At 54.9% G+C, this 20,913-nt stretch overlaps 2 protein-coding genes across 6 annotated transcripts; both read right to left on the bottom strand.

Annotated features, from left to right (window-relative positions):
• Positions 1-3,229: 3,229 nt before the first annotated feature.
• Positions 3,230-13,338, bottom strand: MMP14 (matrix metallopeptidase 14). Its single transcript, XM_060004863.1, has 10 exons — positions 12,976-13,338; positions 8,873-9,021; positions 8,495-8,617; positions 7,835-8,142; positions 7,125-7,286; positions 6,659-6,819; positions 6,356-6,494; positions 6,075-6,225; positions 5,481-5,596; positions 3,230-5,103 (listed from the first exon to the last, which is right to left on the bottom strand). The coding sequence occupies exons 1-10, from the start codon at positions 13,078-13,080 to the stop codon at positions 4,769-4,771; spliced, it is 1,749 nt and encodes a 582-aa protein (XP_059860846.1). The 5' UTR covers positions 13,081-13,338; the 3' UTR covers positions 3,230-4,768.
• A 1,558-nt stretch (positions 13,339-14,896) lies between these two features.
• MRPL52 (mitochondrial ribosomal protein L52) lies at positions 14,897-18,496 on the bottom strand. Of its 5 annotated transcripts, none has more exons than XM_060003505.1 (5): positions 18,446-18,496; positions 18,283-18,340; positions 18,139-18,206; positions 15,803-15,867; positions 14,897-15,434 (listed from the first exon to the last, which is right to left on the bottom strand). In XM_060003505.1, the coding sequence occupies exons 1-5, from the start codon at positions 18,471-18,473 to the stop codon at positions 15,282-15,284; spliced, it is 372 nt and encodes a 123-aa protein (XP_059859488.1). In that variant the 5' UTR covers positions 18,474-18,496; the 3' UTR covers positions 14,897-15,281. The 5 variants fall into 5 exon arrangements, with proteins under 5 accessions (XP_059859488.1, XP_059859491.1, XP_059859487.1 ...); XM_060003508.2 differs by having other exon boundaries at positions 15,796-15,867; XM_060003504.1 differs by having other exon boundaries at positions 18,283-18,343; positions 18,446-18,486.
• Positions 18,497-20,913: the final 2,417 nt, after the last annotated feature.

Genomic DNA, 20,913 nt, shown 5'->3' on the forward strand with positions numbered 1-20,913 from the left:
AAGCTGCTCCCTTGGGGTGTGGTGACGGCCCTGGCCTGGGGTGCCCGATCGATCCTGTCGTGCAACCCGGGCTCCAGGCCTGCTGAGGGACAGAGGAGGACAGAGGGGGCTGGGCCTGGCTGGGGAAGGCTGGCTGGAAGGCACCCAGCCGCGGCCCTGGGCCAGGGTGGAAAGTATGTGTGTGAGCTCATTTGGAAGGTGGCTTCTGGCCAGTCAGGCCTGCCTCCTTTCCAGGCCTTGGCTGCCCAGCCCCCTCGAAGAAGGCTGCCTCTGGGTCTCCCCAGTCTCCCAAGACTGTCTGAGTGAGGAAGGCAGAGACCCTCAGGCTAGGTGACTGTTGGGAGTTGCTCTCCTAAAGGAGGTGAATTCAGATTTGGGGCGGTGGGTTGGATGGGGGTACAGGGACTTCAGAACAATGGAGCAACCTCACCTGGGGTTCCCCGGGGCCTTAAGGAATGGGAACTGCCCTGAAAGCCTCCCCCTCCTGCCAGGCCCCTGCCTCAGACGTTCACCACCCGAATCCCTCCCCCAGCTGCTGCCTTTGTCCCATTCACTTCCTCTGGCTTCTGAGTCCTATGCCTCCTCCATCCCCTCAGAATACCTGTTCCTGCCCCCAAGAAGGAAGGTGACTCCTGGCCTGGCCAAGAGGACTCCTGAGGAAGAGCCCTTCTCCCCTGTGCTACCGCTCCTGCGACACAGCACAGCAGGCAAGCACACACATGCTGACAGATTCCGCAGAACACACACTGCCATGCAGACACCCAGCTACGTGGAGTCCACAATGGAAGAGACACTCAAGAGACATGGTCAGAATCTGCCTGTACAGGAAAAAAAGTCAGACAGACCTGGGTTTTAATTTTGGACTACTGAGCTGTGAGCTTGAGCAAGTCTTATCTGGGCCTCAGTTTCTGCATCTGTAAAATGGGGCAATGTTTGTGCTTTCCCACCACCTCCCCTTAGCTGGAAAGGGAAGTGGGAATACAGAGGGTAAACAAAGGACTGGGAAGGCTGTCAGATTGTGGGGAGTGGGGCCCGGGAGAAGGACAGGGAAGGACCAACAGAGCTGGCCAGACTGTACGTGGGGGTCCCTCCGCTCAGTCCCCTCTCCTCTAGAGAGTCCAGCTCCTCTTAGATCTTCCCCTCCCTTCCCATCCCGTGGACCCAGCACCTGGCTGGCAGCGTTGCAGGCATGGGCCCAGCTGGTGGCAGGAGCCCCGAGAAGGGAGTCGATGTCAAGGGCGTCCCTGGATCCCCCAAATGTGTGGGGTGCAGCGATGGGCAGAGTATAGTCCAATTTCCTGAGAGCCCGCTTCTCTGGGTTCTGCCCAAACCTCCTTGCAGATTCCCCTTGGCTCCCTCCTGGCTGCTCTAACTCACATGTGCTGCTTTCGAATAAAGGAACTTGGAACCATAGAAACTGGGTCAGGCCCAATGGACAAAGCAGGGTAGGGCCAGTGAAAGCAATATTTGCAGGTCTCCCGGGGCCTTCTGCTCTCCCCTCACCCAGCCTGACCTGGTGGTTCACTCAGCTGGGGCCCGGTGGGGTCCCCGGGGCAGCCTCACTGGGCTGGATCCCTCAGACCCAAGGCATGTCAGAAGCACGGGACCTTGCAGCCTTCACCCTGCAATTCTCCCAGCTTGTGAAGCCTCTTCCACCTCTTCCCCCTTTGTCTCTGGTCCTCCATTCCCATCTCTCTCCCTTGGCTTCAGAGAGAATCTTGTGATTCCAGAATCAGGGCCAAACAATTTCCTCGTGATGGGGAAACCACACTCCAGACGCCAGAGCCCTAGGCTCCCTCTCCTCTTCCCTCTGGCAGTCCCCCCTCCCCACGCTCCTCCACTGGCTCCAGCTGTGTTTTGCAGAACTCCCACTGGATAACATCTGTAATTGCCTCCAGATGTGGGCCACAAAAACACAAAAGGGCCATGAGCTCATCTCTGAGCTCCTTGCCACACGCTCGGGCCCTACCACCCCCAGATGCCCCTGACTTCTCAGGGTCCCCATCCCCTCCGGTGAGGGTGGCGGGGAGGTGGTGTCCAACTCCAGTGAGACACACAGGCCCTGCCAAACAGCTGTTGGGCAGGAGAGGCGCAGGAGGCCAGGCATAAGGTCAGGGTTCCTGGCTGGCAGGAAGGGGGGGTACCCCTTCTGCCAAAGCAATCACACCAGCCAGCCCTGACTAGCAGCTGCATCAAACGCCTGGCTTAGGCGGGGCCAGGCCTCTTGGAGGCAGGCCGTGGAGGGGGCCTGGGCTGGAGCCGGGAGGGAGCGAGGGCCGGGCTGAGGCAGGAAGGGAAGGAGGGGAGAAAGAGGGCTGCTCCCTTCAGCTGAGCTGACTCAGCAACTGAGCGATTGCTCCCTCCAGGCTGGTTTGGAGGAAGGGTGGGTCGACAGCCTGGGAACCCTGTCTGGGGCAGCAGTTTCTAAGGAAAGAGGAAACAAAGCCCTGTCATTCTGCCCTTCCAACCCGACCATCCTGCCTCTCCTGGGCAACTGGGGTGAGATCCCTGTTTTGCCAGAGATAGGCTGCTCCTAACTGGCCACGGGGCAACCTCTTTCTTTCCCCTCTGTTCCTTCTGCCCCTGCAGTGGAGCCCCAGGCCTGGGAGAGGCTGAGATCCTGAGGGCTGGGGAGAAGGGCCTGTCCCCCGCTTCCCGCCCAAGCCCGAGGCTGACTGTGGTGGGGGAATCCCCCAGCAGCTGCGCGAGGCCTGAGCAAACGGAGGGTCTGCGGCTGGATCACACGACAGGGTAACGCAATTTAGGAAGATCAATTTAGGAAGATTTTCCGAGTGGCTTCCCCTTGGCCACTTCCTCTTGCTTTGCAGTCCTGGGCCTCAAAGGTAGCCTCGTAGGCCAGGCTGGGAGAGGGGAGCTGGCTGAGCTCTGCGGACAACTCGCCGGCCCCCGTGGAGTATGCCCTCCTCCCCATCTCTGGGCCCTGGATCCTTTTCGCCCACCGAGAATAAACATATTCCGTTATGTATGAAAAATACCAAAACCCCGCCTCACGGAAAACACCGCACGGCCCTCCTGCTTCCCATTCCCCTCACAGCCACATCCCAGGCACACAAACTGCAGCCACACGAGGAACGTGAAACACTGTTTATTCTTTGTGGAAAGGTTGAACAAGGTCGAAAATGTCCTTAGAGGGCACTGACCCAGCCCCGCCCTGCAGGTTCCTGGGGTCGGACGCCTCTGCCCCACCCCCACCCCTCCCCATGCCCCTTGTTAACAAAAAGGAACGATTTGATGGGAATTCATATATAATAATTATAATAAAAATATACATTAAACAAAACAAAAAACCCAAACAAGACAACTTCAGCCGGACTGCCAGCACCGTTCACCGCGCTCCTCCCACCCCTGACATCCCTCTCCGCTCACTGCCCCCACGTGGTCTCTCACTCTCCCAGGTCTCCGGGTACCAGGACCACCTTCGGCGGCCCAAGGAGACCTCAAATGGGTGGGCCGGGTGGGGAGGGGAGGGCAGGACACCTGTAGGAAGGGCTGGGGGGGGGGTCGTCGGGAAGCGAGGGGCTAACCTGACAAAACGCCCAGGCGCCCGCCCCTTCCCGGAGGCTGGCGGAGGCAGGCTGATCCTCGGCTCCCTAGCTAGGTGGCTGCTCTCATCAAGGTCCCGGGTCGCCAGTCCCCCATGCGTGCCCTCTCTGCTCCTCTCTCTGGCTCCCCGCCTTCCCCTCCGTGCGGTCTGATTGAAGCCAGGGCACCAAACGGGAGCAGGTGTGCCTTTCTCGGGCCCTTCCTGAGAGCTCCAATAAAACGTGCCCTCCCCCGGCTACCACAGCCCGCCCTGTGGCGTCCCTGCCGGCCTGGCCTGCCCGGCCCCCCGCCATCCACTCCTGCTGCAACTCCCTGGTTTGCCTTTTGGTCCTGTCCTGTCCTCTCTGACTGCTCTGCCCCTGGGTCCCTACCCCAGCTGCCTGCATTTGAGTGAGGTTCTTTCTCTGTGGGCCCCAGGCTCACCCCCAGGACTCCTGGGGCCCACCCCGGTAGCTGCACCCCCTGGTCTCAGCTCTTCCAACCTTGACATCCCCATCCGAGGCTAACGTTTGGGAGGGTAGGGCTGTCAAGGGTTTCTGCAGCCCCAGGTTAGTCCTTAATGGCTCAGGCTCCTTCTGTGGAAGTTCTCGGGGGCAGGTGGGGCAGAGGCGGATCTTGGTGGAGAGGACTGACCCTCTCTGAGCTTTCCTCCCAAGGTCTTAGGGTAGCTGAGTGGCCCTCACCCCTTCACTCTCTCAGGGTCTCCCCCTCACAAGAAGATTAGATTTCTTTCAACCAGAAAGAGTGGTGGGAGGCTGCCAATTGGGTACCCCCGGGGGCTCGCGGGGCTAGCGTGCCCAGAGACCCCTGAGGTCAGAGTTCAGAGGTTAAAGGTATGTCAGGGAATGGAAAAGGAGCAGATGACCCCATTTGACCTTTACCAGCGAGGTCTGAGGGTCCTGCCTTCAAGTGCAGAGCCCGGACATTCAGATGGGGCTGAACACACACCAAGCCACGGGGGCCCCTGAGGGGCAGGGGCTGGGAGGCCGGCCCCTGCTCAGCCTCCGGGGGACCCATCTAGGGAAGAAGCAATGCCAGCGCGGAGGGGGGGAGAGGCCAGTCATGGGACAGAGAAGAAGGGACGTGGGGGGGGGCTGGGGAGGGGGCTCGGGACCGGCGGGAGCAGCCCACCCACCACCACCTGCTGCCACTGGCCTTCAGAGGCAAAGTCCTCGTGGGAGGAGTGGGCGGGCGGCAGTGGGGGTCAGACCTTGTCCAGCAGGGAGCGCTGGCAATAGAGCAGTCGCTTGGGGGTCCCGTGGCGTCGGAAGAAGAAGACGGCGAGGCCCACCGCCAGCACCAGGAGCAGCAGCAGCACAGGCAGCACCACGGCGGCCGCGCTCACTGCTCCGCTGCCTTCCTCGTCCACCTCGATGATGATCACCTCCGTCTCCTCCTCAGTCCCCTCATCCGGCCGGCCCCCCGACGACGGGCAGCCCATCCAGTCCCGCAGGGCTGACTTGGGGTAGCCAGGCTCGACCTTCAGCTTCTGGTTGTTGAATTTCCAGTATTTGTTCCCCTTGTAGAAGTACGTGAAGACTGCAGGGGTCAGCAAGAAGGCGGCATTGCAGATGAGAGGTGCGGGCAGCGTCCGGAGAAGAGGCAAAGAGAGAAGAAGAGCGGGAGAGAATCCAGTCAGCGTGCGCGCCAGCTGAGGTAATCGCTTCGCTTTTCTGAGCATCCGTTTTCTCAGCTGTCAAACCAGGTAACTCTAGCACCAGGTTGAGACAGTGGTGGGGATTAAGGGGTCCGAAGCGAAGCGTGGAAAGCACTTACTCAGTGCCTGGCACATGGCAGGGGCTCCCCTGTCCTCCTCATCATTATTTTCAACCCGATCCTCTCCGTCTTTCCTCCTGCTCTCTCTTAACTCCCTCTTCCGGTCCTCCCCTCACAGACACCTCCTGTGCCCCTCTCACCTTCATCGCTGCCCATGAATGACCCTCTGGGAGACTCAGGGATTCCTTCCCAGACCTTGATGTTTTTGGGGTACTCGCTGTCCACTGCCCTGAGCTCCTCATTGAAACGGTAGTACCTGGGGGAGAGGCAGGGAAGGGAAGTGGTTGGACACTGGGCATGTCCTCCGAGGGGAGTGGGACCCGGGACTGAATTCGCCGGTGAGCAAAGGGTGTTTGTGGATGGGGGCGGGGGAACAGGGGTTTTGAGTAATGAGGGCCTGCAGCTGAAAGCGGTGGAAGGTGGGGGTGGGAGGGAGGGCCCAGGCTGCAAGGAGCCACCAGCGGCCCTTAATGACAGTGCCTGGCAGCTGGAGCGGTGGCACAGGGCTGGGGGCAGGAGGCATCAAATGAGCAGGTCTGAAACGGTGACCCGGTCATACCCCACTCACTCAGCACCCACTGGAGGCTGCCCGTTGCTAGGCAACAGCACAGGCTCAGCCAGCTTCTTCTCCAGGGAAACATTTCAGGGGGAAAGTAGGTCTTCCTCCAGGATTGAGGGAACCTGGTGGTGGTGTCTGAGGAGGGAGGCCTGGGGCCCAGGGATTGAGGCCTTACTTGTTTCCCCGAAAGAAATAGGTCTTTCCGTTGGGCATCCAGAAGAGAGCAGCGTCGATCTTGTCGGTAGGCAGTCCTCGACCCAGTTCCTTAATGTGCTTGGGGTAGCCAGGCTCCAGGGAAGCTTCGTCAAACACCCAGTGCTTGTCTCCTGGGGAGGAGAGGGGAAGGCAGGATCTGATTCCACCTGGGCTCTACGGTCTTTGGAGGAGTCAGGTGGAATGTGCTCCTCCAGGGAGACCCTCCCCACACCCAAAGACTAAGGCAGAATGTCCGGTTACCTTTGAAGAAGACAAACTTGCCATCCTTCCTCTCGTAGGCAGTATTGATGGATGCGGGCAGGCCCCGCCAGAATTGGCCGATGGGCATGGGGTATCCATCCATCACCTGGTTTTTCCTCACCCGCCAGAACCAGCGCTCCTGGGAGGCAGTTCATTACATCTTTAGCTTTGTCCTCCAGCTCAGTCCCCAGAGCTCTCCCACTGCCTCAGTTTCAGGATTTAGTCCTCCTGCTGCTGTTTCCACCCAGCCTCCCGGTCATGGAGCCCTTTTGTCCCCCACACCAACCCACTTCTCCCTCTCACCTTGAAGACAAACATCTCCCCTCGGAGCATGGCCACGGTGTCAAAGTTCCCATCACAGATGTTGGGCCCATAGGTGGGGTTTTTGGGCTTATCAGGGACAGAAGGCCTGGAGGTGGTCCTGGGTTGAGGGGGCATCTTGGTGGGGAACCCTGACTCGCTCCCTGGGGCAGAGAACAGGAGGGGCACTTCAGACTTGGTGGCAGAGTAGGAGGAAAGGACAGACATATGGGCAGATAACACCTTTGGAGAGGTGTGGCTGGGCCTTTGCGGGAGGCTGAAGCAATCAGCTGGGCAAGGACAGAAAAGGTGGGGTCTTTTAAAAGTGGGAGCGGATGGAGGCAGGGTCAGGTGGGGGGGCCGGCGGGAGACTGTAGGGCATGAGGAAGGGGAAAATGCACAGGCCAGGGAGAACAGGAGAGGATAAGGGGCAGAGAGGAAGGAGCAGATGTGGGCGTAGATTACTTGCCATAAAGTTGCTGGATGCCCCGGCGGTCATCATCGGGCAGCACGAAGTTCTCTGTGTCCATCCACTGGTAAAAGGGTGCCATGATGGCCGAGGGGTCATTGGAATGCTCAAGCCCCAGGGCGTGGCCCAGCTCGTGCACAGCCACCAGAAAGATGTCATTTCCTGGAGGGATGGGGATGGTTATGATGGCAGCCTGGGTCTCTTCCCTCAGACTCCCTGCTTCCCCATCAGAATCTTCAGGTTCACAACGAAGCCCGCCTGCCAAATTTTCCACCCAAAGTGACCAGATCCTGAGTTCCAGCCTCATAGCTGGCAGAAGAGGCAAAATCCAGCCAGCAACTCTTCTGGGTAGAGGCGAGAGACTGTTCTGGGGCCGGATCCAAATCCCAGCAAGGATCGGGAAGCTGAGGTCCTATCGGGGCCTCAGTTTCTACCAGGAGCCAGACATGACATTTGCCTGGAAAAGTGAGTGATGCAGATGCTTTGAAGTCTTTGACTGGGAAGTCAGTTATTGGGCGAGAGAAGGGACCAGATGTAAATAGCTCAAAACAGGATTCCTGCTTTCATTGGAAGTCAGACCGGGAGATGTTTGTGGTCCCCCAGAGCCCTGAGATTTGGGGGTCTGAGGCTTGGGGAGGAAGCTGGAGAACCCCCATACAAATGACTCTTGACTCTTCCAGGGATAAGAGTCCCCGGGCTACCTCGCTCACCATTCAGATCCTCATTCCGGACAGTCCAGGGCTCGGCAGAGTCAAAGTGGGTGTCCCCTCCGATGTTGGGGCCTGGGAAGTAGGCATGGGCCAGGAAGCCACCCTCGCCATCGAAAGGCGTGCTGTCGCCGTGGAAACCCTCAGCAAAGAAGATCATGATGTCGGCCTGCTTCTCGTGGCCCTCACGGATGTAGGCGTAGGGTACCTCTCGGAAGTGCAGCGGCGTGGCACTCTCCCACACACGAAACGCCTTGCGGATGGCCTCGAACGTGGCATATTCCCCCACCTTGGGGGTGTAGTTCTGGATGCTGAGGTCCAGCCACGTGGGGAGAGGATGGGAGTGCGTTAGGACAACAAGGGGCAGAACTCCTTTCCTGTACTCTCCCAGGTCTGACTGAGCCGTCCAGCCACCTTTGTCTGACCCAGCTCTTCCCGCCGCCTCACGATGCCTCTGTCCCAAGAACTGAGGGCTTTCTGGCCCTGGGATATACCTTCTACCGGCTGCACCCGTCTCCAGGATGAGAGCCATTTTCCTCCCTACCCCCGAGGATGCTTCTCAGGAACAGGGGTGAGTAGGGAAGGGAGCCTCAGGGTCTCTAAGCACCACTGATAGGGAAGGGTGACCTGATGTGAGAAAGGCCACTTGCCTGTTGGACTCACCAGAAAGTGATCTCGTTATGCTGCCATTTGAGGCCCTGGATGGCATAGCGCTTCCTTCGAACATTGGCCTTGATCTCAGCCCCAAACTTGTCTGGAACGCCACAGCGGGGGCGCCTCATGGCCCTGGGGTGTGAGGATTGTGGTCAGGAGAGCGTATGAAAGAGAAAGGTCTTCAGAGGAGAGGGGGAATGTCCGGCCCCAGGGTCAGTGTGGGGAAGAGACAAGGTCATGAGGTCTGGAAGAACAGGAGAGGGTCGGGATCAGCTTGTGGGGATGAGGTGTGGGGGTGGAATCAGGCATTCAGGTGGCAGCCTCTCTGGTACTCAGTGTTGTGTCGGTGGGTGCTGGGCAGAACTCCTGCCAGGGTCTAGCACTTACTTCATGGTGTCTGCATCAGCCTTGCCTGTCACTCGCAGACCGTAGAACCTCTGCATGGCAGCGATGGCAGCTGAGAGTGACTGAGGCGAGCGCTGTGTGTGGGTACGCAGGTCCCCAGGGGGCAGGTAGCCATACTGCTGCAGCCAGGCCTGTAGGGAAAGGGATGTGGCTTGGAGCATCCCCACCTGGCCCGAGGGGAGCCTCTGTTTCCTCACGGCACCTGGAATGCACCCTTGGCTTGGTGTGGAAAGGGCAGTGAGCTCCCAGCCTGGCTCTGGCAATGGGTCTGGAGGAACTCCCAGGCTGGACCCAAACTCTGGCCCGGGTCCTAGTATGGCTGATCCTCTTGGAGGGGTGGGGAACCACAGCGCTGGGCTTTGGCTGTAACTCTTTTGATGGGAGCCCTGGTGGTTTAGTTGAGTTCTAGGACGTCTTCTCAGAGCTGAGATTCCTTCTAGTGCTTTTCTCCTCTGTGTCGGTGTTCTTATAAATACAGTGTGTCCCACCTGAGGCTGGGGTGTGCCCATGGTGGATGGAGAGGGGAGAGGCTGAGGGGCTCCGCTTTGGGGCCTGGCATGAGGCTTTCCTGGGACAGGCATGCTGTGCCTCCAGGGTATACACAGCTGAGATCTTTTCAGAAAGGAGAGCAGAAAAAGAGCTAGGGCTCCGGCTGGCTGCTGATAGGGGAAGCTGGGGCGTTTGGAGGTGGTGCGGATGTGATCCAGTCACAGAGTCAGGATCCTGCCACTGTCGCCATCCAAGCAGCATCTGACCTAGGGCTTGGGACCTAAAGACCCATTTAAGGTTCTCAGTAGAGGGAGTGGGAGATTGGGATGGTGGTCAGGATTAGGGTTAGTACTTTACTTAGTATTTTGGTGACTGTAGTTTATTTTAGGTATGATGTGAAATTGTTCATGATATAAAGGCTGGCATATTGCCTTAAAGTAAAGTTAGGTTTTTGGTGTTTGATTGAAAGGTACCCACATTGCAAAGCCCTGTTGAGGGAAAAGTCAGCCTTTATTGTAAGAAAAATGGAGTCTTTTCCTAAAGCCTGAAAAGTAAAATGAGCCAAGTTTTATATGGAACATGAACATGCTCAGATCCTCCTATGGGGAGATGCTACTCGGACGGCTCTGGTCCCTGCTCCAGCTTTGCCTTCTTAAGGAGTCCAGAGGAGGCTGCAGGTTGCCTAGGGCGGGAGCTTGGAGTGCAGAGTGGCGCTGCATCCCTTACTCCGGGTCATTAGGATGGCTCTCCACGTGGCCCTTCACCTCGAGGCCCAGGCCTTGACGGTGGTGCAGTGCTCTTGCACTGGGGCTGGGGGTGATTCAGGAGCAGCTGACTGGGGACCTGAGCCGGCAGGGGCAAGAATTGCAACATGGTTCTGGGAAGTGATCCCCTACGGCTGATGATGGGAGTTAGGGCCCGAGATGTAAACAACACAGCCTTTCCCCAGCCAACAGGCCTGGCCAGAAAAACCCTAGCACCACCCGCTCCGAGAGCCCCTCCTCAGGGGAAGAAGGCAGGGAGCGAAGTTTAACCTCCGTTATACCAGAGGGGAGCAGAGCAGGAGGCTCGTTTGGGGCTGCTCTCCTGGGAGCTCTAAACTTGCCCTGACCTGCGCTAACTGATGCCACAGCTAGTGCCTGCAGGAGGCCTGCTGTGGCCTGTGCCCAAGTATGCAGGAATCTCCCTTTGCCCCTGGCCTCACCTGTAGGGTAGTCACATCCCGGGTTTATGACCTGTGGTGGGGGAGCAGCTGCTTCAGCTTTGGGAAAGGATGGGAGCAGCGCACTGCTGGAGCTGGAAGACTGAGGTCAGGCCCCCTCAACCCTCAGGGGGCAAAGCTCCTAGGGCAGGATGACAGGAGGGAGGGTGGCAGAGAGATAGGGAGAATGCACATCTGGGAGCTCTGGGATACATCCCTCTTCCTGATGAGTCTTCCAAGAAGGTGGATAGGTCTAAATATTCACGCCCACAACCCCCACCCCATATGCAGTAGAGAAGGTGGAGACTTAGTCGAGAAAGGGACTTCTCTGGAGTCAAGAGAGCCACAAGTCCTGGAAAGGAAGTGCCCCCATTCCTCTCCTCCTCCCAGGCCTAGGCTCCGAGCAAAGCAAGAACCACAGAGGAGACTATGAGGTCGGAACCACAGAAGAGAGGACTCTTGTGTCTGCGGCTGAGTGGGAGAAGGGCCAAGTGCCAGACTGGCCAAGGAGAGGAGAGGGCTGTCCCGGAGCTGGTGCAGGACCCTGGAGGTGGTGGGAGGAGGCCGGCTGTTTGAGGCCTGGGCCACCCCAGCTCTTCCTCCAGATTTGCCTGGAGAGGGAGCAACTCTGCAGGGTCAGAGAACTGAGTCGGCTGGCTTTGTCCTGAAAACTGAGTGGTGCAAGGTATTCCTCTAGGGGAAAGTCAAGGACAAGGAACCCCTCCCACTCCTAGGCCCACTTCACCGGCCTAGGAGTCCTGGAGGGGGTTGGGGTGAATCTCTGGCTCTTCTGCAGGCCCTGGATCCCAGCCTCTGGGCCTGCTCCTCCCTCCCTCTGCCTCCCACCCCTCCATGGTCCAGAAGCAAATGATGGTTCTGGCACTGGGACTGCCCATGACCCGCTTAAAACAGAGCCAGGGCTGCCGCCCCTCCCCAAGGGGACCTAGTGGGGCAGGGGAGGGAAGGAAGGCAGGGCAGGCGAAGTTGGCAGCGGGAAGCCCCCAGATGCCCGGGCTCCTTTTGTTAGGCGCTCTCCCCTTCGGGCCTCTGATGAAGACTCCAGGCCCGGAGAGAGGATGCCTCCTCCTCCCTCCTGGACCCTGTCAGGCTTAGCCCCTGGGCAGATTTTTCACTCTCCGTGGTCACCTCCATGCCTAGGGCCACACTATTCCTGTCAGTCTCAGGACAGAGAGAGTGTGTTCTTTCTGGAGATGTTTCCTCCCGGGGTGGGACCAGGGCCGGGACCAGGAGGGAGGAAGCCAAGTCCTGATCCCTTCCCCCTGCTCAGGGGCCCTTCCCGGCCCCTCCCGACCGCACCCAGGCCCTGGCCGAGCTGAGTGGGTTGGGATGGCCCAAAATAAGAAGCTGATCAAATCCGTCTCCCACCTTCACCCCAAAATAAAAGAGAGAGAGAGGAAAAACTTCCTCAGACAACTCCCACGCGGCTTCCTCCCGAGCCCGGTGGGCCAGCGTCGGGGAATGGGTGGGGGGCAACCGAGTCAGTCAAGACCTGCGCGGGAGCCCAGGGCCAGGCCCTCACCCCGCTCCCCGTACGACGCCCCCAGTCTCCCTGCAATTAACACAGAAAAGCAATTAACAAAAAGAGCCTAAAGGCGCCGAAGGGGGAGCAGGGAGCGGAGGCGGCAGCCCGGCCGAGGCCCCGGCTCACAAGGAGACCTTTGTGTGTCCGGAAACGCGGGCCAGGGCGGCAGCGCCGCGACCCTCGACGCCAGGGCTCCGGGCCGGGACACAGAGGGTCCTCTCGGAAAGGCGGGGGATGGGGTGGGGGTCGGGCCCGCTCCGCCGGCCACCCCCGACCGCACCTGGCAGCCGACGCGTCCGAGGAGGGCCGGGAGCGCCAGCGAGGCGGCGGCCGCAGCGTGGGGGGCCCGGGCCAAGGGGCGCCGTCCCCGGAGCCCTCCCGGCCGGCAGAGCGCCGGCGAGCGCGGGCGGGAGAGCGCCTGCGAACTGTAAAGTCGAAGAAACAACAAACTCTCGCACATGACAAGAAACCAGGACAGCGCGGGGTCTGAGCGGAGTCCAAATATTTATCAGGCTCCTGACCGGTTCCAGAGCTGAGCTCAGAGCCCAGGGGAACAGGGGAGGGGTGGGGAGTGGGCCCCGGCAGGAAAGTTCTTCCAAGGAAAGGAATGGGAAAGAAAGTCGGCGGCGCGCGCGCGCGCGTTGGGGGGTTGGTAGTTGGAGGAAGCAAAAGTTGGATCGACTTGGAAGTTTGGAGATGAGGAGGGAAAGGAAAGGAAGGGGGACCCTGCAGGCCGGAGCAGCGGAGACGCCGAGAGCCCTCCTCTCCGAATGGGGGTTGTCCCCTCGGAGACCCCCGGGCTCGCCTCCCCGGCGGGCGCGACTCCGGGCAGGGCCGGAGGAGCTCACTTACTTCGGGGCTGAAGCTGCTTTGGGCAGAGCTGAGGGAGGCGAGCGCGGAGGCGAGCGCGAGCAGGGGGAGCAGCAGACTGCGGGCGGGTCGTGGGGCGAGAGACATGGTCCGCGACCGTCCGGGCAGCCGGGCCGTGCGGGCTCCGCGTAGGGGCCCAAGCCCTGGGGTCGCACCGCCACTCCCTCGGGGCGCCTTTTGTCTTCCGTAGGCACTGAATTTGGATTCCTAGAGCGCTGTCCGCCTGGAGATGAGGGGATTGTTCTTGAAAGCGCCTGTTTGCTCGTCCCCGCTTTCCCGTTTTTTGATCTTTCTTCTGCTTAGTCTGCGAACTGGATGGCGAGCCCTCTCTCGCTCTCTCCTCTGGTCCCTCCCTTCTCCCACAGGCTCCCTCCGCCCCCGCCCCAATGCCCTCCTTTCCCGGTGCGGACGTGGTTGTTTCAGTCTGAATCCAATTACAGCCAAGAGCAGGGTAAAAAAAAAAAAAAACCTAAGTTGCCTTTCTGTGGTGGAGGCTGCCATCTGCAGGGGTTGAGGCCACAGCCGAGAGCGGGGGGCTTGGGGGAACTCAAGGGACGGGATGTGGGAGACTTTCTCCTTCTAAGCATATTTTGGGTGGCTTGATTCCTCTGCTTCCACCGTTCGTCTCACCTCTGTGGGAAGCACTGGGAAGCTCAGAGCCTGGGATGGTGGGGGCATCTTCCGTGTCCACGAGACCCGGTGTGCGGGGTCATCTGCTAGGGCCTGTGGCTCAACCGTATTGAAAATTGTGTCCCTTATTCTTGTCAGCCACCTCTGTCCCTACCCTAACAAAAAATAATTAAAAAAAGCAACAATAACGAAACCTAACTACCCACTGACAAATCCCACCACCACACTGGATCTGGGGGTCCTGTCCCTGGAGAAAGACGAATGCGCCCCCTTTTTTATTGTCCTTTGCAATCTGCTGCCCCTTGAACTAGAACTGGATGGGGAGGAAAGGAGTGCAAGGCCATGAAACGCGGGGAAAGGCAAATCAAATTTGGTGAAACTGCAGAAAAGAGAGAATGGGAGTCAGGCCTACGGGGGTTTAGTTCCCGCTCTATACCGGAAAAGGAGATAATCCCTGAAAGAGTATAATCTCCTCCTTCAGGGGCTGACCAGACTCTGAGAACAAAAGGTGGAGGTATGAAGGGAAGAGGGAGGGCAGGCTAGAGCTGATGGTGGGAAAGGGAGACAGATAAGAGGTTGAGGGCTAGATCTGGAAAAGCAACACAACAGAGGCAGGAAAAGTGTGGGACACAGAAAACCCAACCATCAGCGAAATCTAAGATCCAGGAACTGCATTGGTCAGCGAAGAGAGGAAGGAGGTTGGGGGGGGGGGGGCGGAGAAGAAGGGAGGGAAAGAAAGCAAGGGAAGGAATAAAGGAGGCTGGACAGAAATTATGTCAGGTAGGAAGTTCCAGAAATCCTAGAGATAAAAGAACTGTCACATTATTTGTGGCAGGAGAATGGAAGAAAAGCCCAGTGCTCGTTATTGTAATGGGAGCAAAGGTCCTTTTGCCCTCAGAATCCATGGGAGGAGCCATGATCAATAAAATGAAAGGTTTCCCTGGGGCCTGTGCAGCTAACAGATCTGTGGGAAGTATATGGTGGCTATTAGGTACCTATTCCACAGTCACTGTTTGGGGGCTGAGCACCACAGGGCTCCCCTGCACAAGTGGGGGTTGGGAAGTACAGGCCTCTCTCCAACCAACCTCTGCAATTCAGTCAGAACCACAGAAACCTCAGGATCCCACTCTTCAGCAGAACATGCAACACCCAAGTCTGCTGTTCCCGTGTCAGCCTTCCCAGTGGGAGTATCCTCTAGGGCCATGTATCTGAAGTTTACAAGAACTGATACCAGTTGCTTGCCAAAAAGTGGATCTCAGCTGGAAAACCTTTTTCATCAAAACATTTATTAATGCGTAACTGCATGAGGCCTGAACTCTGTATGGGCTGTTAAAAGCTTTAGTGTGTGGCTAAAGCCAGGGAAACTGTTGCCCTCTTTTTCATGTTTGCAGAGCAGCAAAGTTGGGCCAGTCCTATGGCCTGCAAAAGAGGGGGTCAATACCCCCAAGCAAGATTCTGCTGAACCAGAATGGAGCTGTGGTGAAGGCACTGTGCCAACACTTCCAGGCAGTGATCTTACAGCCTGTTCTTCCTGGTGTCCATCCTCTTTTGCCCTGAAGACAGATGGGGAACATAAAGACTTTCTTCTGGCTGGGATGACACATCTAGGTGATAGAAAAGAAAGCCAGAGCCAGGCCGGGGGAGACAGGAGTTGCTTTTTATTGACTTGGTCGTGGGTTCTGCAGTAGAGCCCCTTTGGGTTTAAGAGCATTCTGCTGCTTCCTTTCTTCTTCCTGCAACTTCTCTTGCTGCCTGAGCTGCCATGCCTGTAATCCAGCATCCATTTCCTGTGACAGCAGTACAACTCGTCTCTGAAACAGACAGGAAAACAGTGTGGATAACATCTGGGGCTTGAGCTCCGCACCATATATCCTTTCATTCACAGATCAAAGTCAGAGGTTTCAGCTGGAAAATGACACCCCTGACTGGGGAAGGGGTGGAACCAGGTCCTGGGCTGGGAAGCAGGCGGAAGGCAGCAAAATGGGTGTCTACTATTGGTTCCTGCCCTAGGAGTGACCCACTCTACCCTCCCTTCTCCCGGTACTGTTAAAACCTTTGGCGGATAAAACCTCGGAGTGAGGGGTACGTGTTAGCTTAGGTGCCAACTAAAGACAAATTACAATTTAACATTTCTCCCCGATTACACACAGTTTGCTCTGTGTGGGCTCTGGCCACTCACTGCAAACTTTTCCCTTTGGGCTTTTCTTCGAAGCTGGCCTTTCATTGGAGGAGCAGGGCGGCCATCTGCAGATAGAAGTGAGAGAAAAGGCGAGTGTTAGAGATGGCCTGCAGGACCCTGGGAAAGCGGCTGTGATAGGAAAGAGGGAAGAACAAATCTTGAGCTCCTCTTTTCCATTTCACACCCACTGTAGCTTAATTCCCCTAGAACACTTCCCTCAATGGTGAGGTATGCCAGAACCACCAAGAATAAGCTCCTAGGCATGTTCCTACTCTATTTTACTTACCCCTCCCTCATTAGCCTAGAATTCGAGGTCCTTTGCAATGCTGAATCTCCTGTTTTATCTTCAGAAACCCTCCACTCAAGCAATCTGATTACTGTTCTACTTACCAGTGAGTCCTTGCTGAGTTCCCTCTCACTCTATAATGAAACACCCTCTTTTCCTTTCTTTCCAGCCAAATTCTCATTCTTAGGCCCACCTCAAGCTGTACTTGTCCCAGAAATCCTTCTCTAACCTCTTCAACTCTGTCAGCTCTCTCTTCTGAAAGAAATGCATCTCCATCATTTAATATTCATCTCTCTGTTTGGGGACATTTATTGTACTACTGATTGGTTTTAGCCTTATTTAGCCACCTCAAATCCTTCTGGAAAGGGGCAGAGCACTGAAATATTATTACTTAATTTTTAAAATGTCCATGCTTTGTTTTCCAGCTAGACTTTTAAGTTCCTTGGGATTAGGGACTGTATCCCTTACTTTCACTGTAGTATAGTGTAGGCCCATAATAAAAATCTTATGTCTGCTGACTTGCTGAAAAAATGCAGTATCTGATCTCAAGTAGTTTATAACAGAGATTAAAAGGATACTTACTTTCTACAAAGAAAGAAAGAAACAGTGAAAACTCTGTCCAAAAGTTTGAAGGCAAGACAAATAAGAGATAATATTCATCAGGAAAGGGAACCAATACTGTGTATATCAGGTGCTTTATACTGGTTGTTTCATTTTATCCTTCCAAGAACCATCTGAGATAGGTATTCTTCTTTTACATTTGTGGAAACTGAGAGATACCATTAAGTAACTTGCTAACCACAAAGTTAGCAAGTAGAGTAGCCTGGATTAAGAATCAATTCCATGGGCTTCTCTGGCGGCACAGTGGTTAAGAATCCGCCTGCCAATGCAGGGGACGGGGGACCAATCCCTGGTCCGGGAAGATCCCACATGCCACGGAGCGACTAAGCCCGTGCGCCACAACTACTGAGCCTGCGCTCTAGAGCCTGTGAGCCACAACTACTGAGCACGTGTGCCACAACTACTGAAGCCCACGCGCCTAGAGCCCGTGCTCCCAACAAGAGAAGCCACCACGAAGAGAAGCCCGTGCACCATAACGAAGAGTAGCCCCTGCTCGCAGTAACTAAAGAAAGCCCGCGTGGAGCAGCGAAGACCCAACGCAGCCAAAAATAAATAAGTAAAAATAAAATAAATTAAAAAAAAATTCAATTCTAGAGTCTTCCCAGTATTCCATACTACTTCAAGGAGCTCCTAGGCATCCTACAGTAAATAACAAGTAGGGAAAAAATCTTCACCATCCTCCTCAGCCACCAAATATCTGATTAAGAAGGTTCATACTCCTGTAGAATCCAATACTCAGGTTGCTGTGCTGTTGAAGGGGCCCTGGCCTCTGCCCAGTTCTAGTCCTGGCTTTGCTACTATCTAGCTGTGCGCTCCTGAGCAATTTACTTCCGTAGGCCTCAATTTTACCACCTGTGAACTGGAGTCCCAAGGCAGTGGGGAGTGGCTTCAACTCTTCTAAGGTTCTTCCTTTCTAGGGCGTTTTGTTTTGTTTTGTTTTAAGGTAAAGGAAGAAACTTTTCTGAAGAGAGCCCGTCATCCTCTGTCCTCGCTCTTTCTAAGCCTCTCTCTGAGACGCTCGTTTAGGCAGCCTCTCAAAGAGCTCTACCTGCACTTGGTAACAAATTCTCAACAATGTACTCACCACACAGAAGGGCGGTTCCTCGTAACTTTAAAAAAACCACGTCCCTCTTAGACACATAAAGTCTTGTCCCTCCCGCGGGATGCCCCACATCAGAGTTAGCTTCTGCTTATCCCCACAAACCAAGAAGATCCTGTCTAGCTTTACTTTCCATAGGCGTAGTTTGTAGTTTAATTTATAAAATAAACAATAGGATTTCTTCCCCCCAACTCCAAATACAAAGTTCAATACGTTGTCCGCTCAGACACAACCCGCACCTTGACACTCCCCCCAACTCCCCTCCGACCACGGGCGTTCCCTCTGGGTGAAAATCTCCGAAGTAGAATTAACTGTCAGATCAGCGCTCACCCGCGTAAGACCAGTCTGGGAGCTCCGTAAGGGGCCCGTAGTCGGAGGGGTTGGCGGCAAGGCCCTGCCTGGGTGGAGAAAAACAGTTCCGTGAGGACTCAGCCCAGCTTCTGGCCCCTCAGTTCCCCCCAGACCGGCACTCACTGGAGTCGCCACTGACTGCCCGCCCGAGCCGCGGCGCCGCAGTGCAGCCTCCGGACACCTGCTGGGAAAACGGCAGAGTTGGGAAAGAGGCCGTGCAGCCAGCCTAGGCGTCCCGGGCCTGCCTCCACGAACCCCTGAGCCCCCGGCCCCTACACCCGCTTACTAGACAGCAGTAAACGCAAAGCAGCCATGCTGAAGCGCCGAACCGGAAGTGAGCGTGACCTCGTGGCCACGCCCGACGCTGCGCGGGAAGCCGGGAGTCGCCATCTTGAATCTGGTTTTCAATCAAGGGCCGCGCCATCTTGGCTCATCGTACGGAAAAGAGGGACAAAACTGCTTCCAGGGATTTTTGGGTGAGAACGGTCGTTCAGCGTATGCATTCTCAGTGGTGGTTGCAACCGTGCGCAAGTCGCCTGCGCCCAGACTAAACCGTTCCGAACTGTTTCCCCCCACCCCCCCCCATTGCCCAGCAGCGGTCTCTAGTCCTTTTAAATTTATTCTTTTATATCAGTTGAGTAACATCCACGTGACCGCATTCTGTCTTCTGGCATCACTGTAACATATTTCCTCCAGCCTAAGAGTCAAATTTAGAGTGAATCAGAAAATTTGGGTTTCAGTTCTCATTTATCAAACGAAATTGAAGAACTTGTATGTGATAAGCACTGTGTTCGGTGTCGAGAGCAGAGCAGACGTCCCTATTCAGATAGAGCTCCTAGTCTAGAGAGAGATGAAGATAAATAATCATACACATTACTGTAATATTACAGCTGAGATGAATGCTGGGAAGGGAAGTAGGTGCTGCTTGTGAGCATATGATGGGAACGATCTGGAGTAGGCTGTCTAATAAGGCTTTCTTGAGGAAGAGGTATTGGAGCTAACATCTGATTCCATTTTTATAAGAGCTACCACCACACACTGTATAATATAATCCTCGCAAAAACCTTGTGAGGTAGGTAGTAGTAAGTGGCAAACCCAGATCCGTGGCTTCTTCCCTCTTTCTTTTATCACTCACAGACATACTTTTATTGTGCTTTGCAGGTATTGCATTTTTTACAAATTAAAGGTTTGTGGCAACCTTGCATAGAGCAAGTCTATCAGTGCCAGATTTTCAAACAGCATTTGTTCTCTTTGTGCCTTTGTGTCACATTTTGGTAATGCTTGAAATATTTCAAGCTTTGGCATTATTATTTGTTATGGTGATCTGTGATCAGTGATCTTCGATGTTGCTATTGTAATTGTTTTGGCATTTTTTTAGCAATAAGATATTTTTCGAATAAGGTATGTACTTTTGTTTTTAGACATAATGCTATTGCACACTTTTAATAGACTAATATAGTGTAAACATAATTTTACATGTACTGGGAAACTAAAAAATTCCTGTGACTCACTTTATTGTGATATTTGCTTTATTGTGGTGGTTAGCTCCAAGGTATGCCTTACTTGCCCTTGGGGAAGTCATTTATCCCTAATTTCTTCATTGAAGAAAAAGCTTAAAATATATCACATTTATGAAAACATTTTAAGAACGATAAGGTAAGTGAAAGTGCTTTATAAATGGTGAAGCTCCTACAAAAGTGGCCATTACTCTTGTGCTAGGCTATAGACACTTAAACACATGCTGACTGGGGGAACCTGAGGGAGTGGTGTAATGGCCTATCTGGAAGTTTATCGTTTCCTTCTGCAAGACTGGGAAGTTTTTCCACAGGAGGTGGCTCTGAACTGTGCTTTGAAAGAGGGGAAGGGTGGGTCCTGGTTTAAGAAGTAAAAGCAGCTGTTTTGATAACAATAAGAATGGTATAGGGGAGGGCTGAACTAGAAGAAGGGATGGGAATAAAAGAACCTTGGCTGTAAGCCAACGGATGGACCCAAAAAACTAAGCAAGGGAAGTAAGACAAAAGAGTACCATTACCATTTTACATTTGTACACTTAATTTTCAGTTATCAAAACACTTCTGTATAAATGATACAAAACACTTCTTTATAAATTTTCATAATAAACCCGTAAAATAGATAAGACAGACCAGGAAGCAATCACTGTAGAGATAGCTTGTAATTTTCAGAGATCAGGAAATTGAACCAAAATGTGGCTGTGGATTTATTGTTTTACAGTTGCAATAATGACTGAGTAACACCTTTCCCAGGCTAGACTCCATGTGCCTTTGGCTGGTTCTGAGATAGACAGCTGAGGCAGACAGCACTGCAATCCCATTACATAATTTACAGTTGCAGAATCACGCGGTAGGAGCCGAGGGCTGGAAAAATAACGTCGGTGTCAACATTCAAGATTCGTAGGAAAGATGAAAGGCTGGCACTACTATCAACACTACATAAAGGAGTTGAACCAGCAACACTCCTCTATCTTTTAGTAGCTTACACACTATGGGTGCAAAATCATGAAAAAGGCCACATGCATTAAGGGGAACAAATAATGTGGACAATATTAACTCCACATGCAGAACTGAACACATGCACTAATTTAATAGCCGTGGAAGTCAAGGAGCCAGAGCTGGAGGACTTTGGGGCAGATGGGAATCTTGATCTGTAAAACTGGGAAAACTGGGAGGGGAAAGGTCTTTGGAAGGAAGGTGAGTTCAGCCTTTGATGTGGTTAGAGTGATGTGGCAGGGGGGAC

Source organism: Delphinus delphis, chromosome 2 (genome assembly GCF_949987515.2).
Source record: "Delphinus delphis chromosome 2, mDelDel1.2, whole genome shotgun sequence".
Taxonomy (NCBI): Eukaryota; Metazoa; Chordata; class Mammalia; order Artiodactyla; family Delphinidae; genus Delphinus; species Delphinus delphis.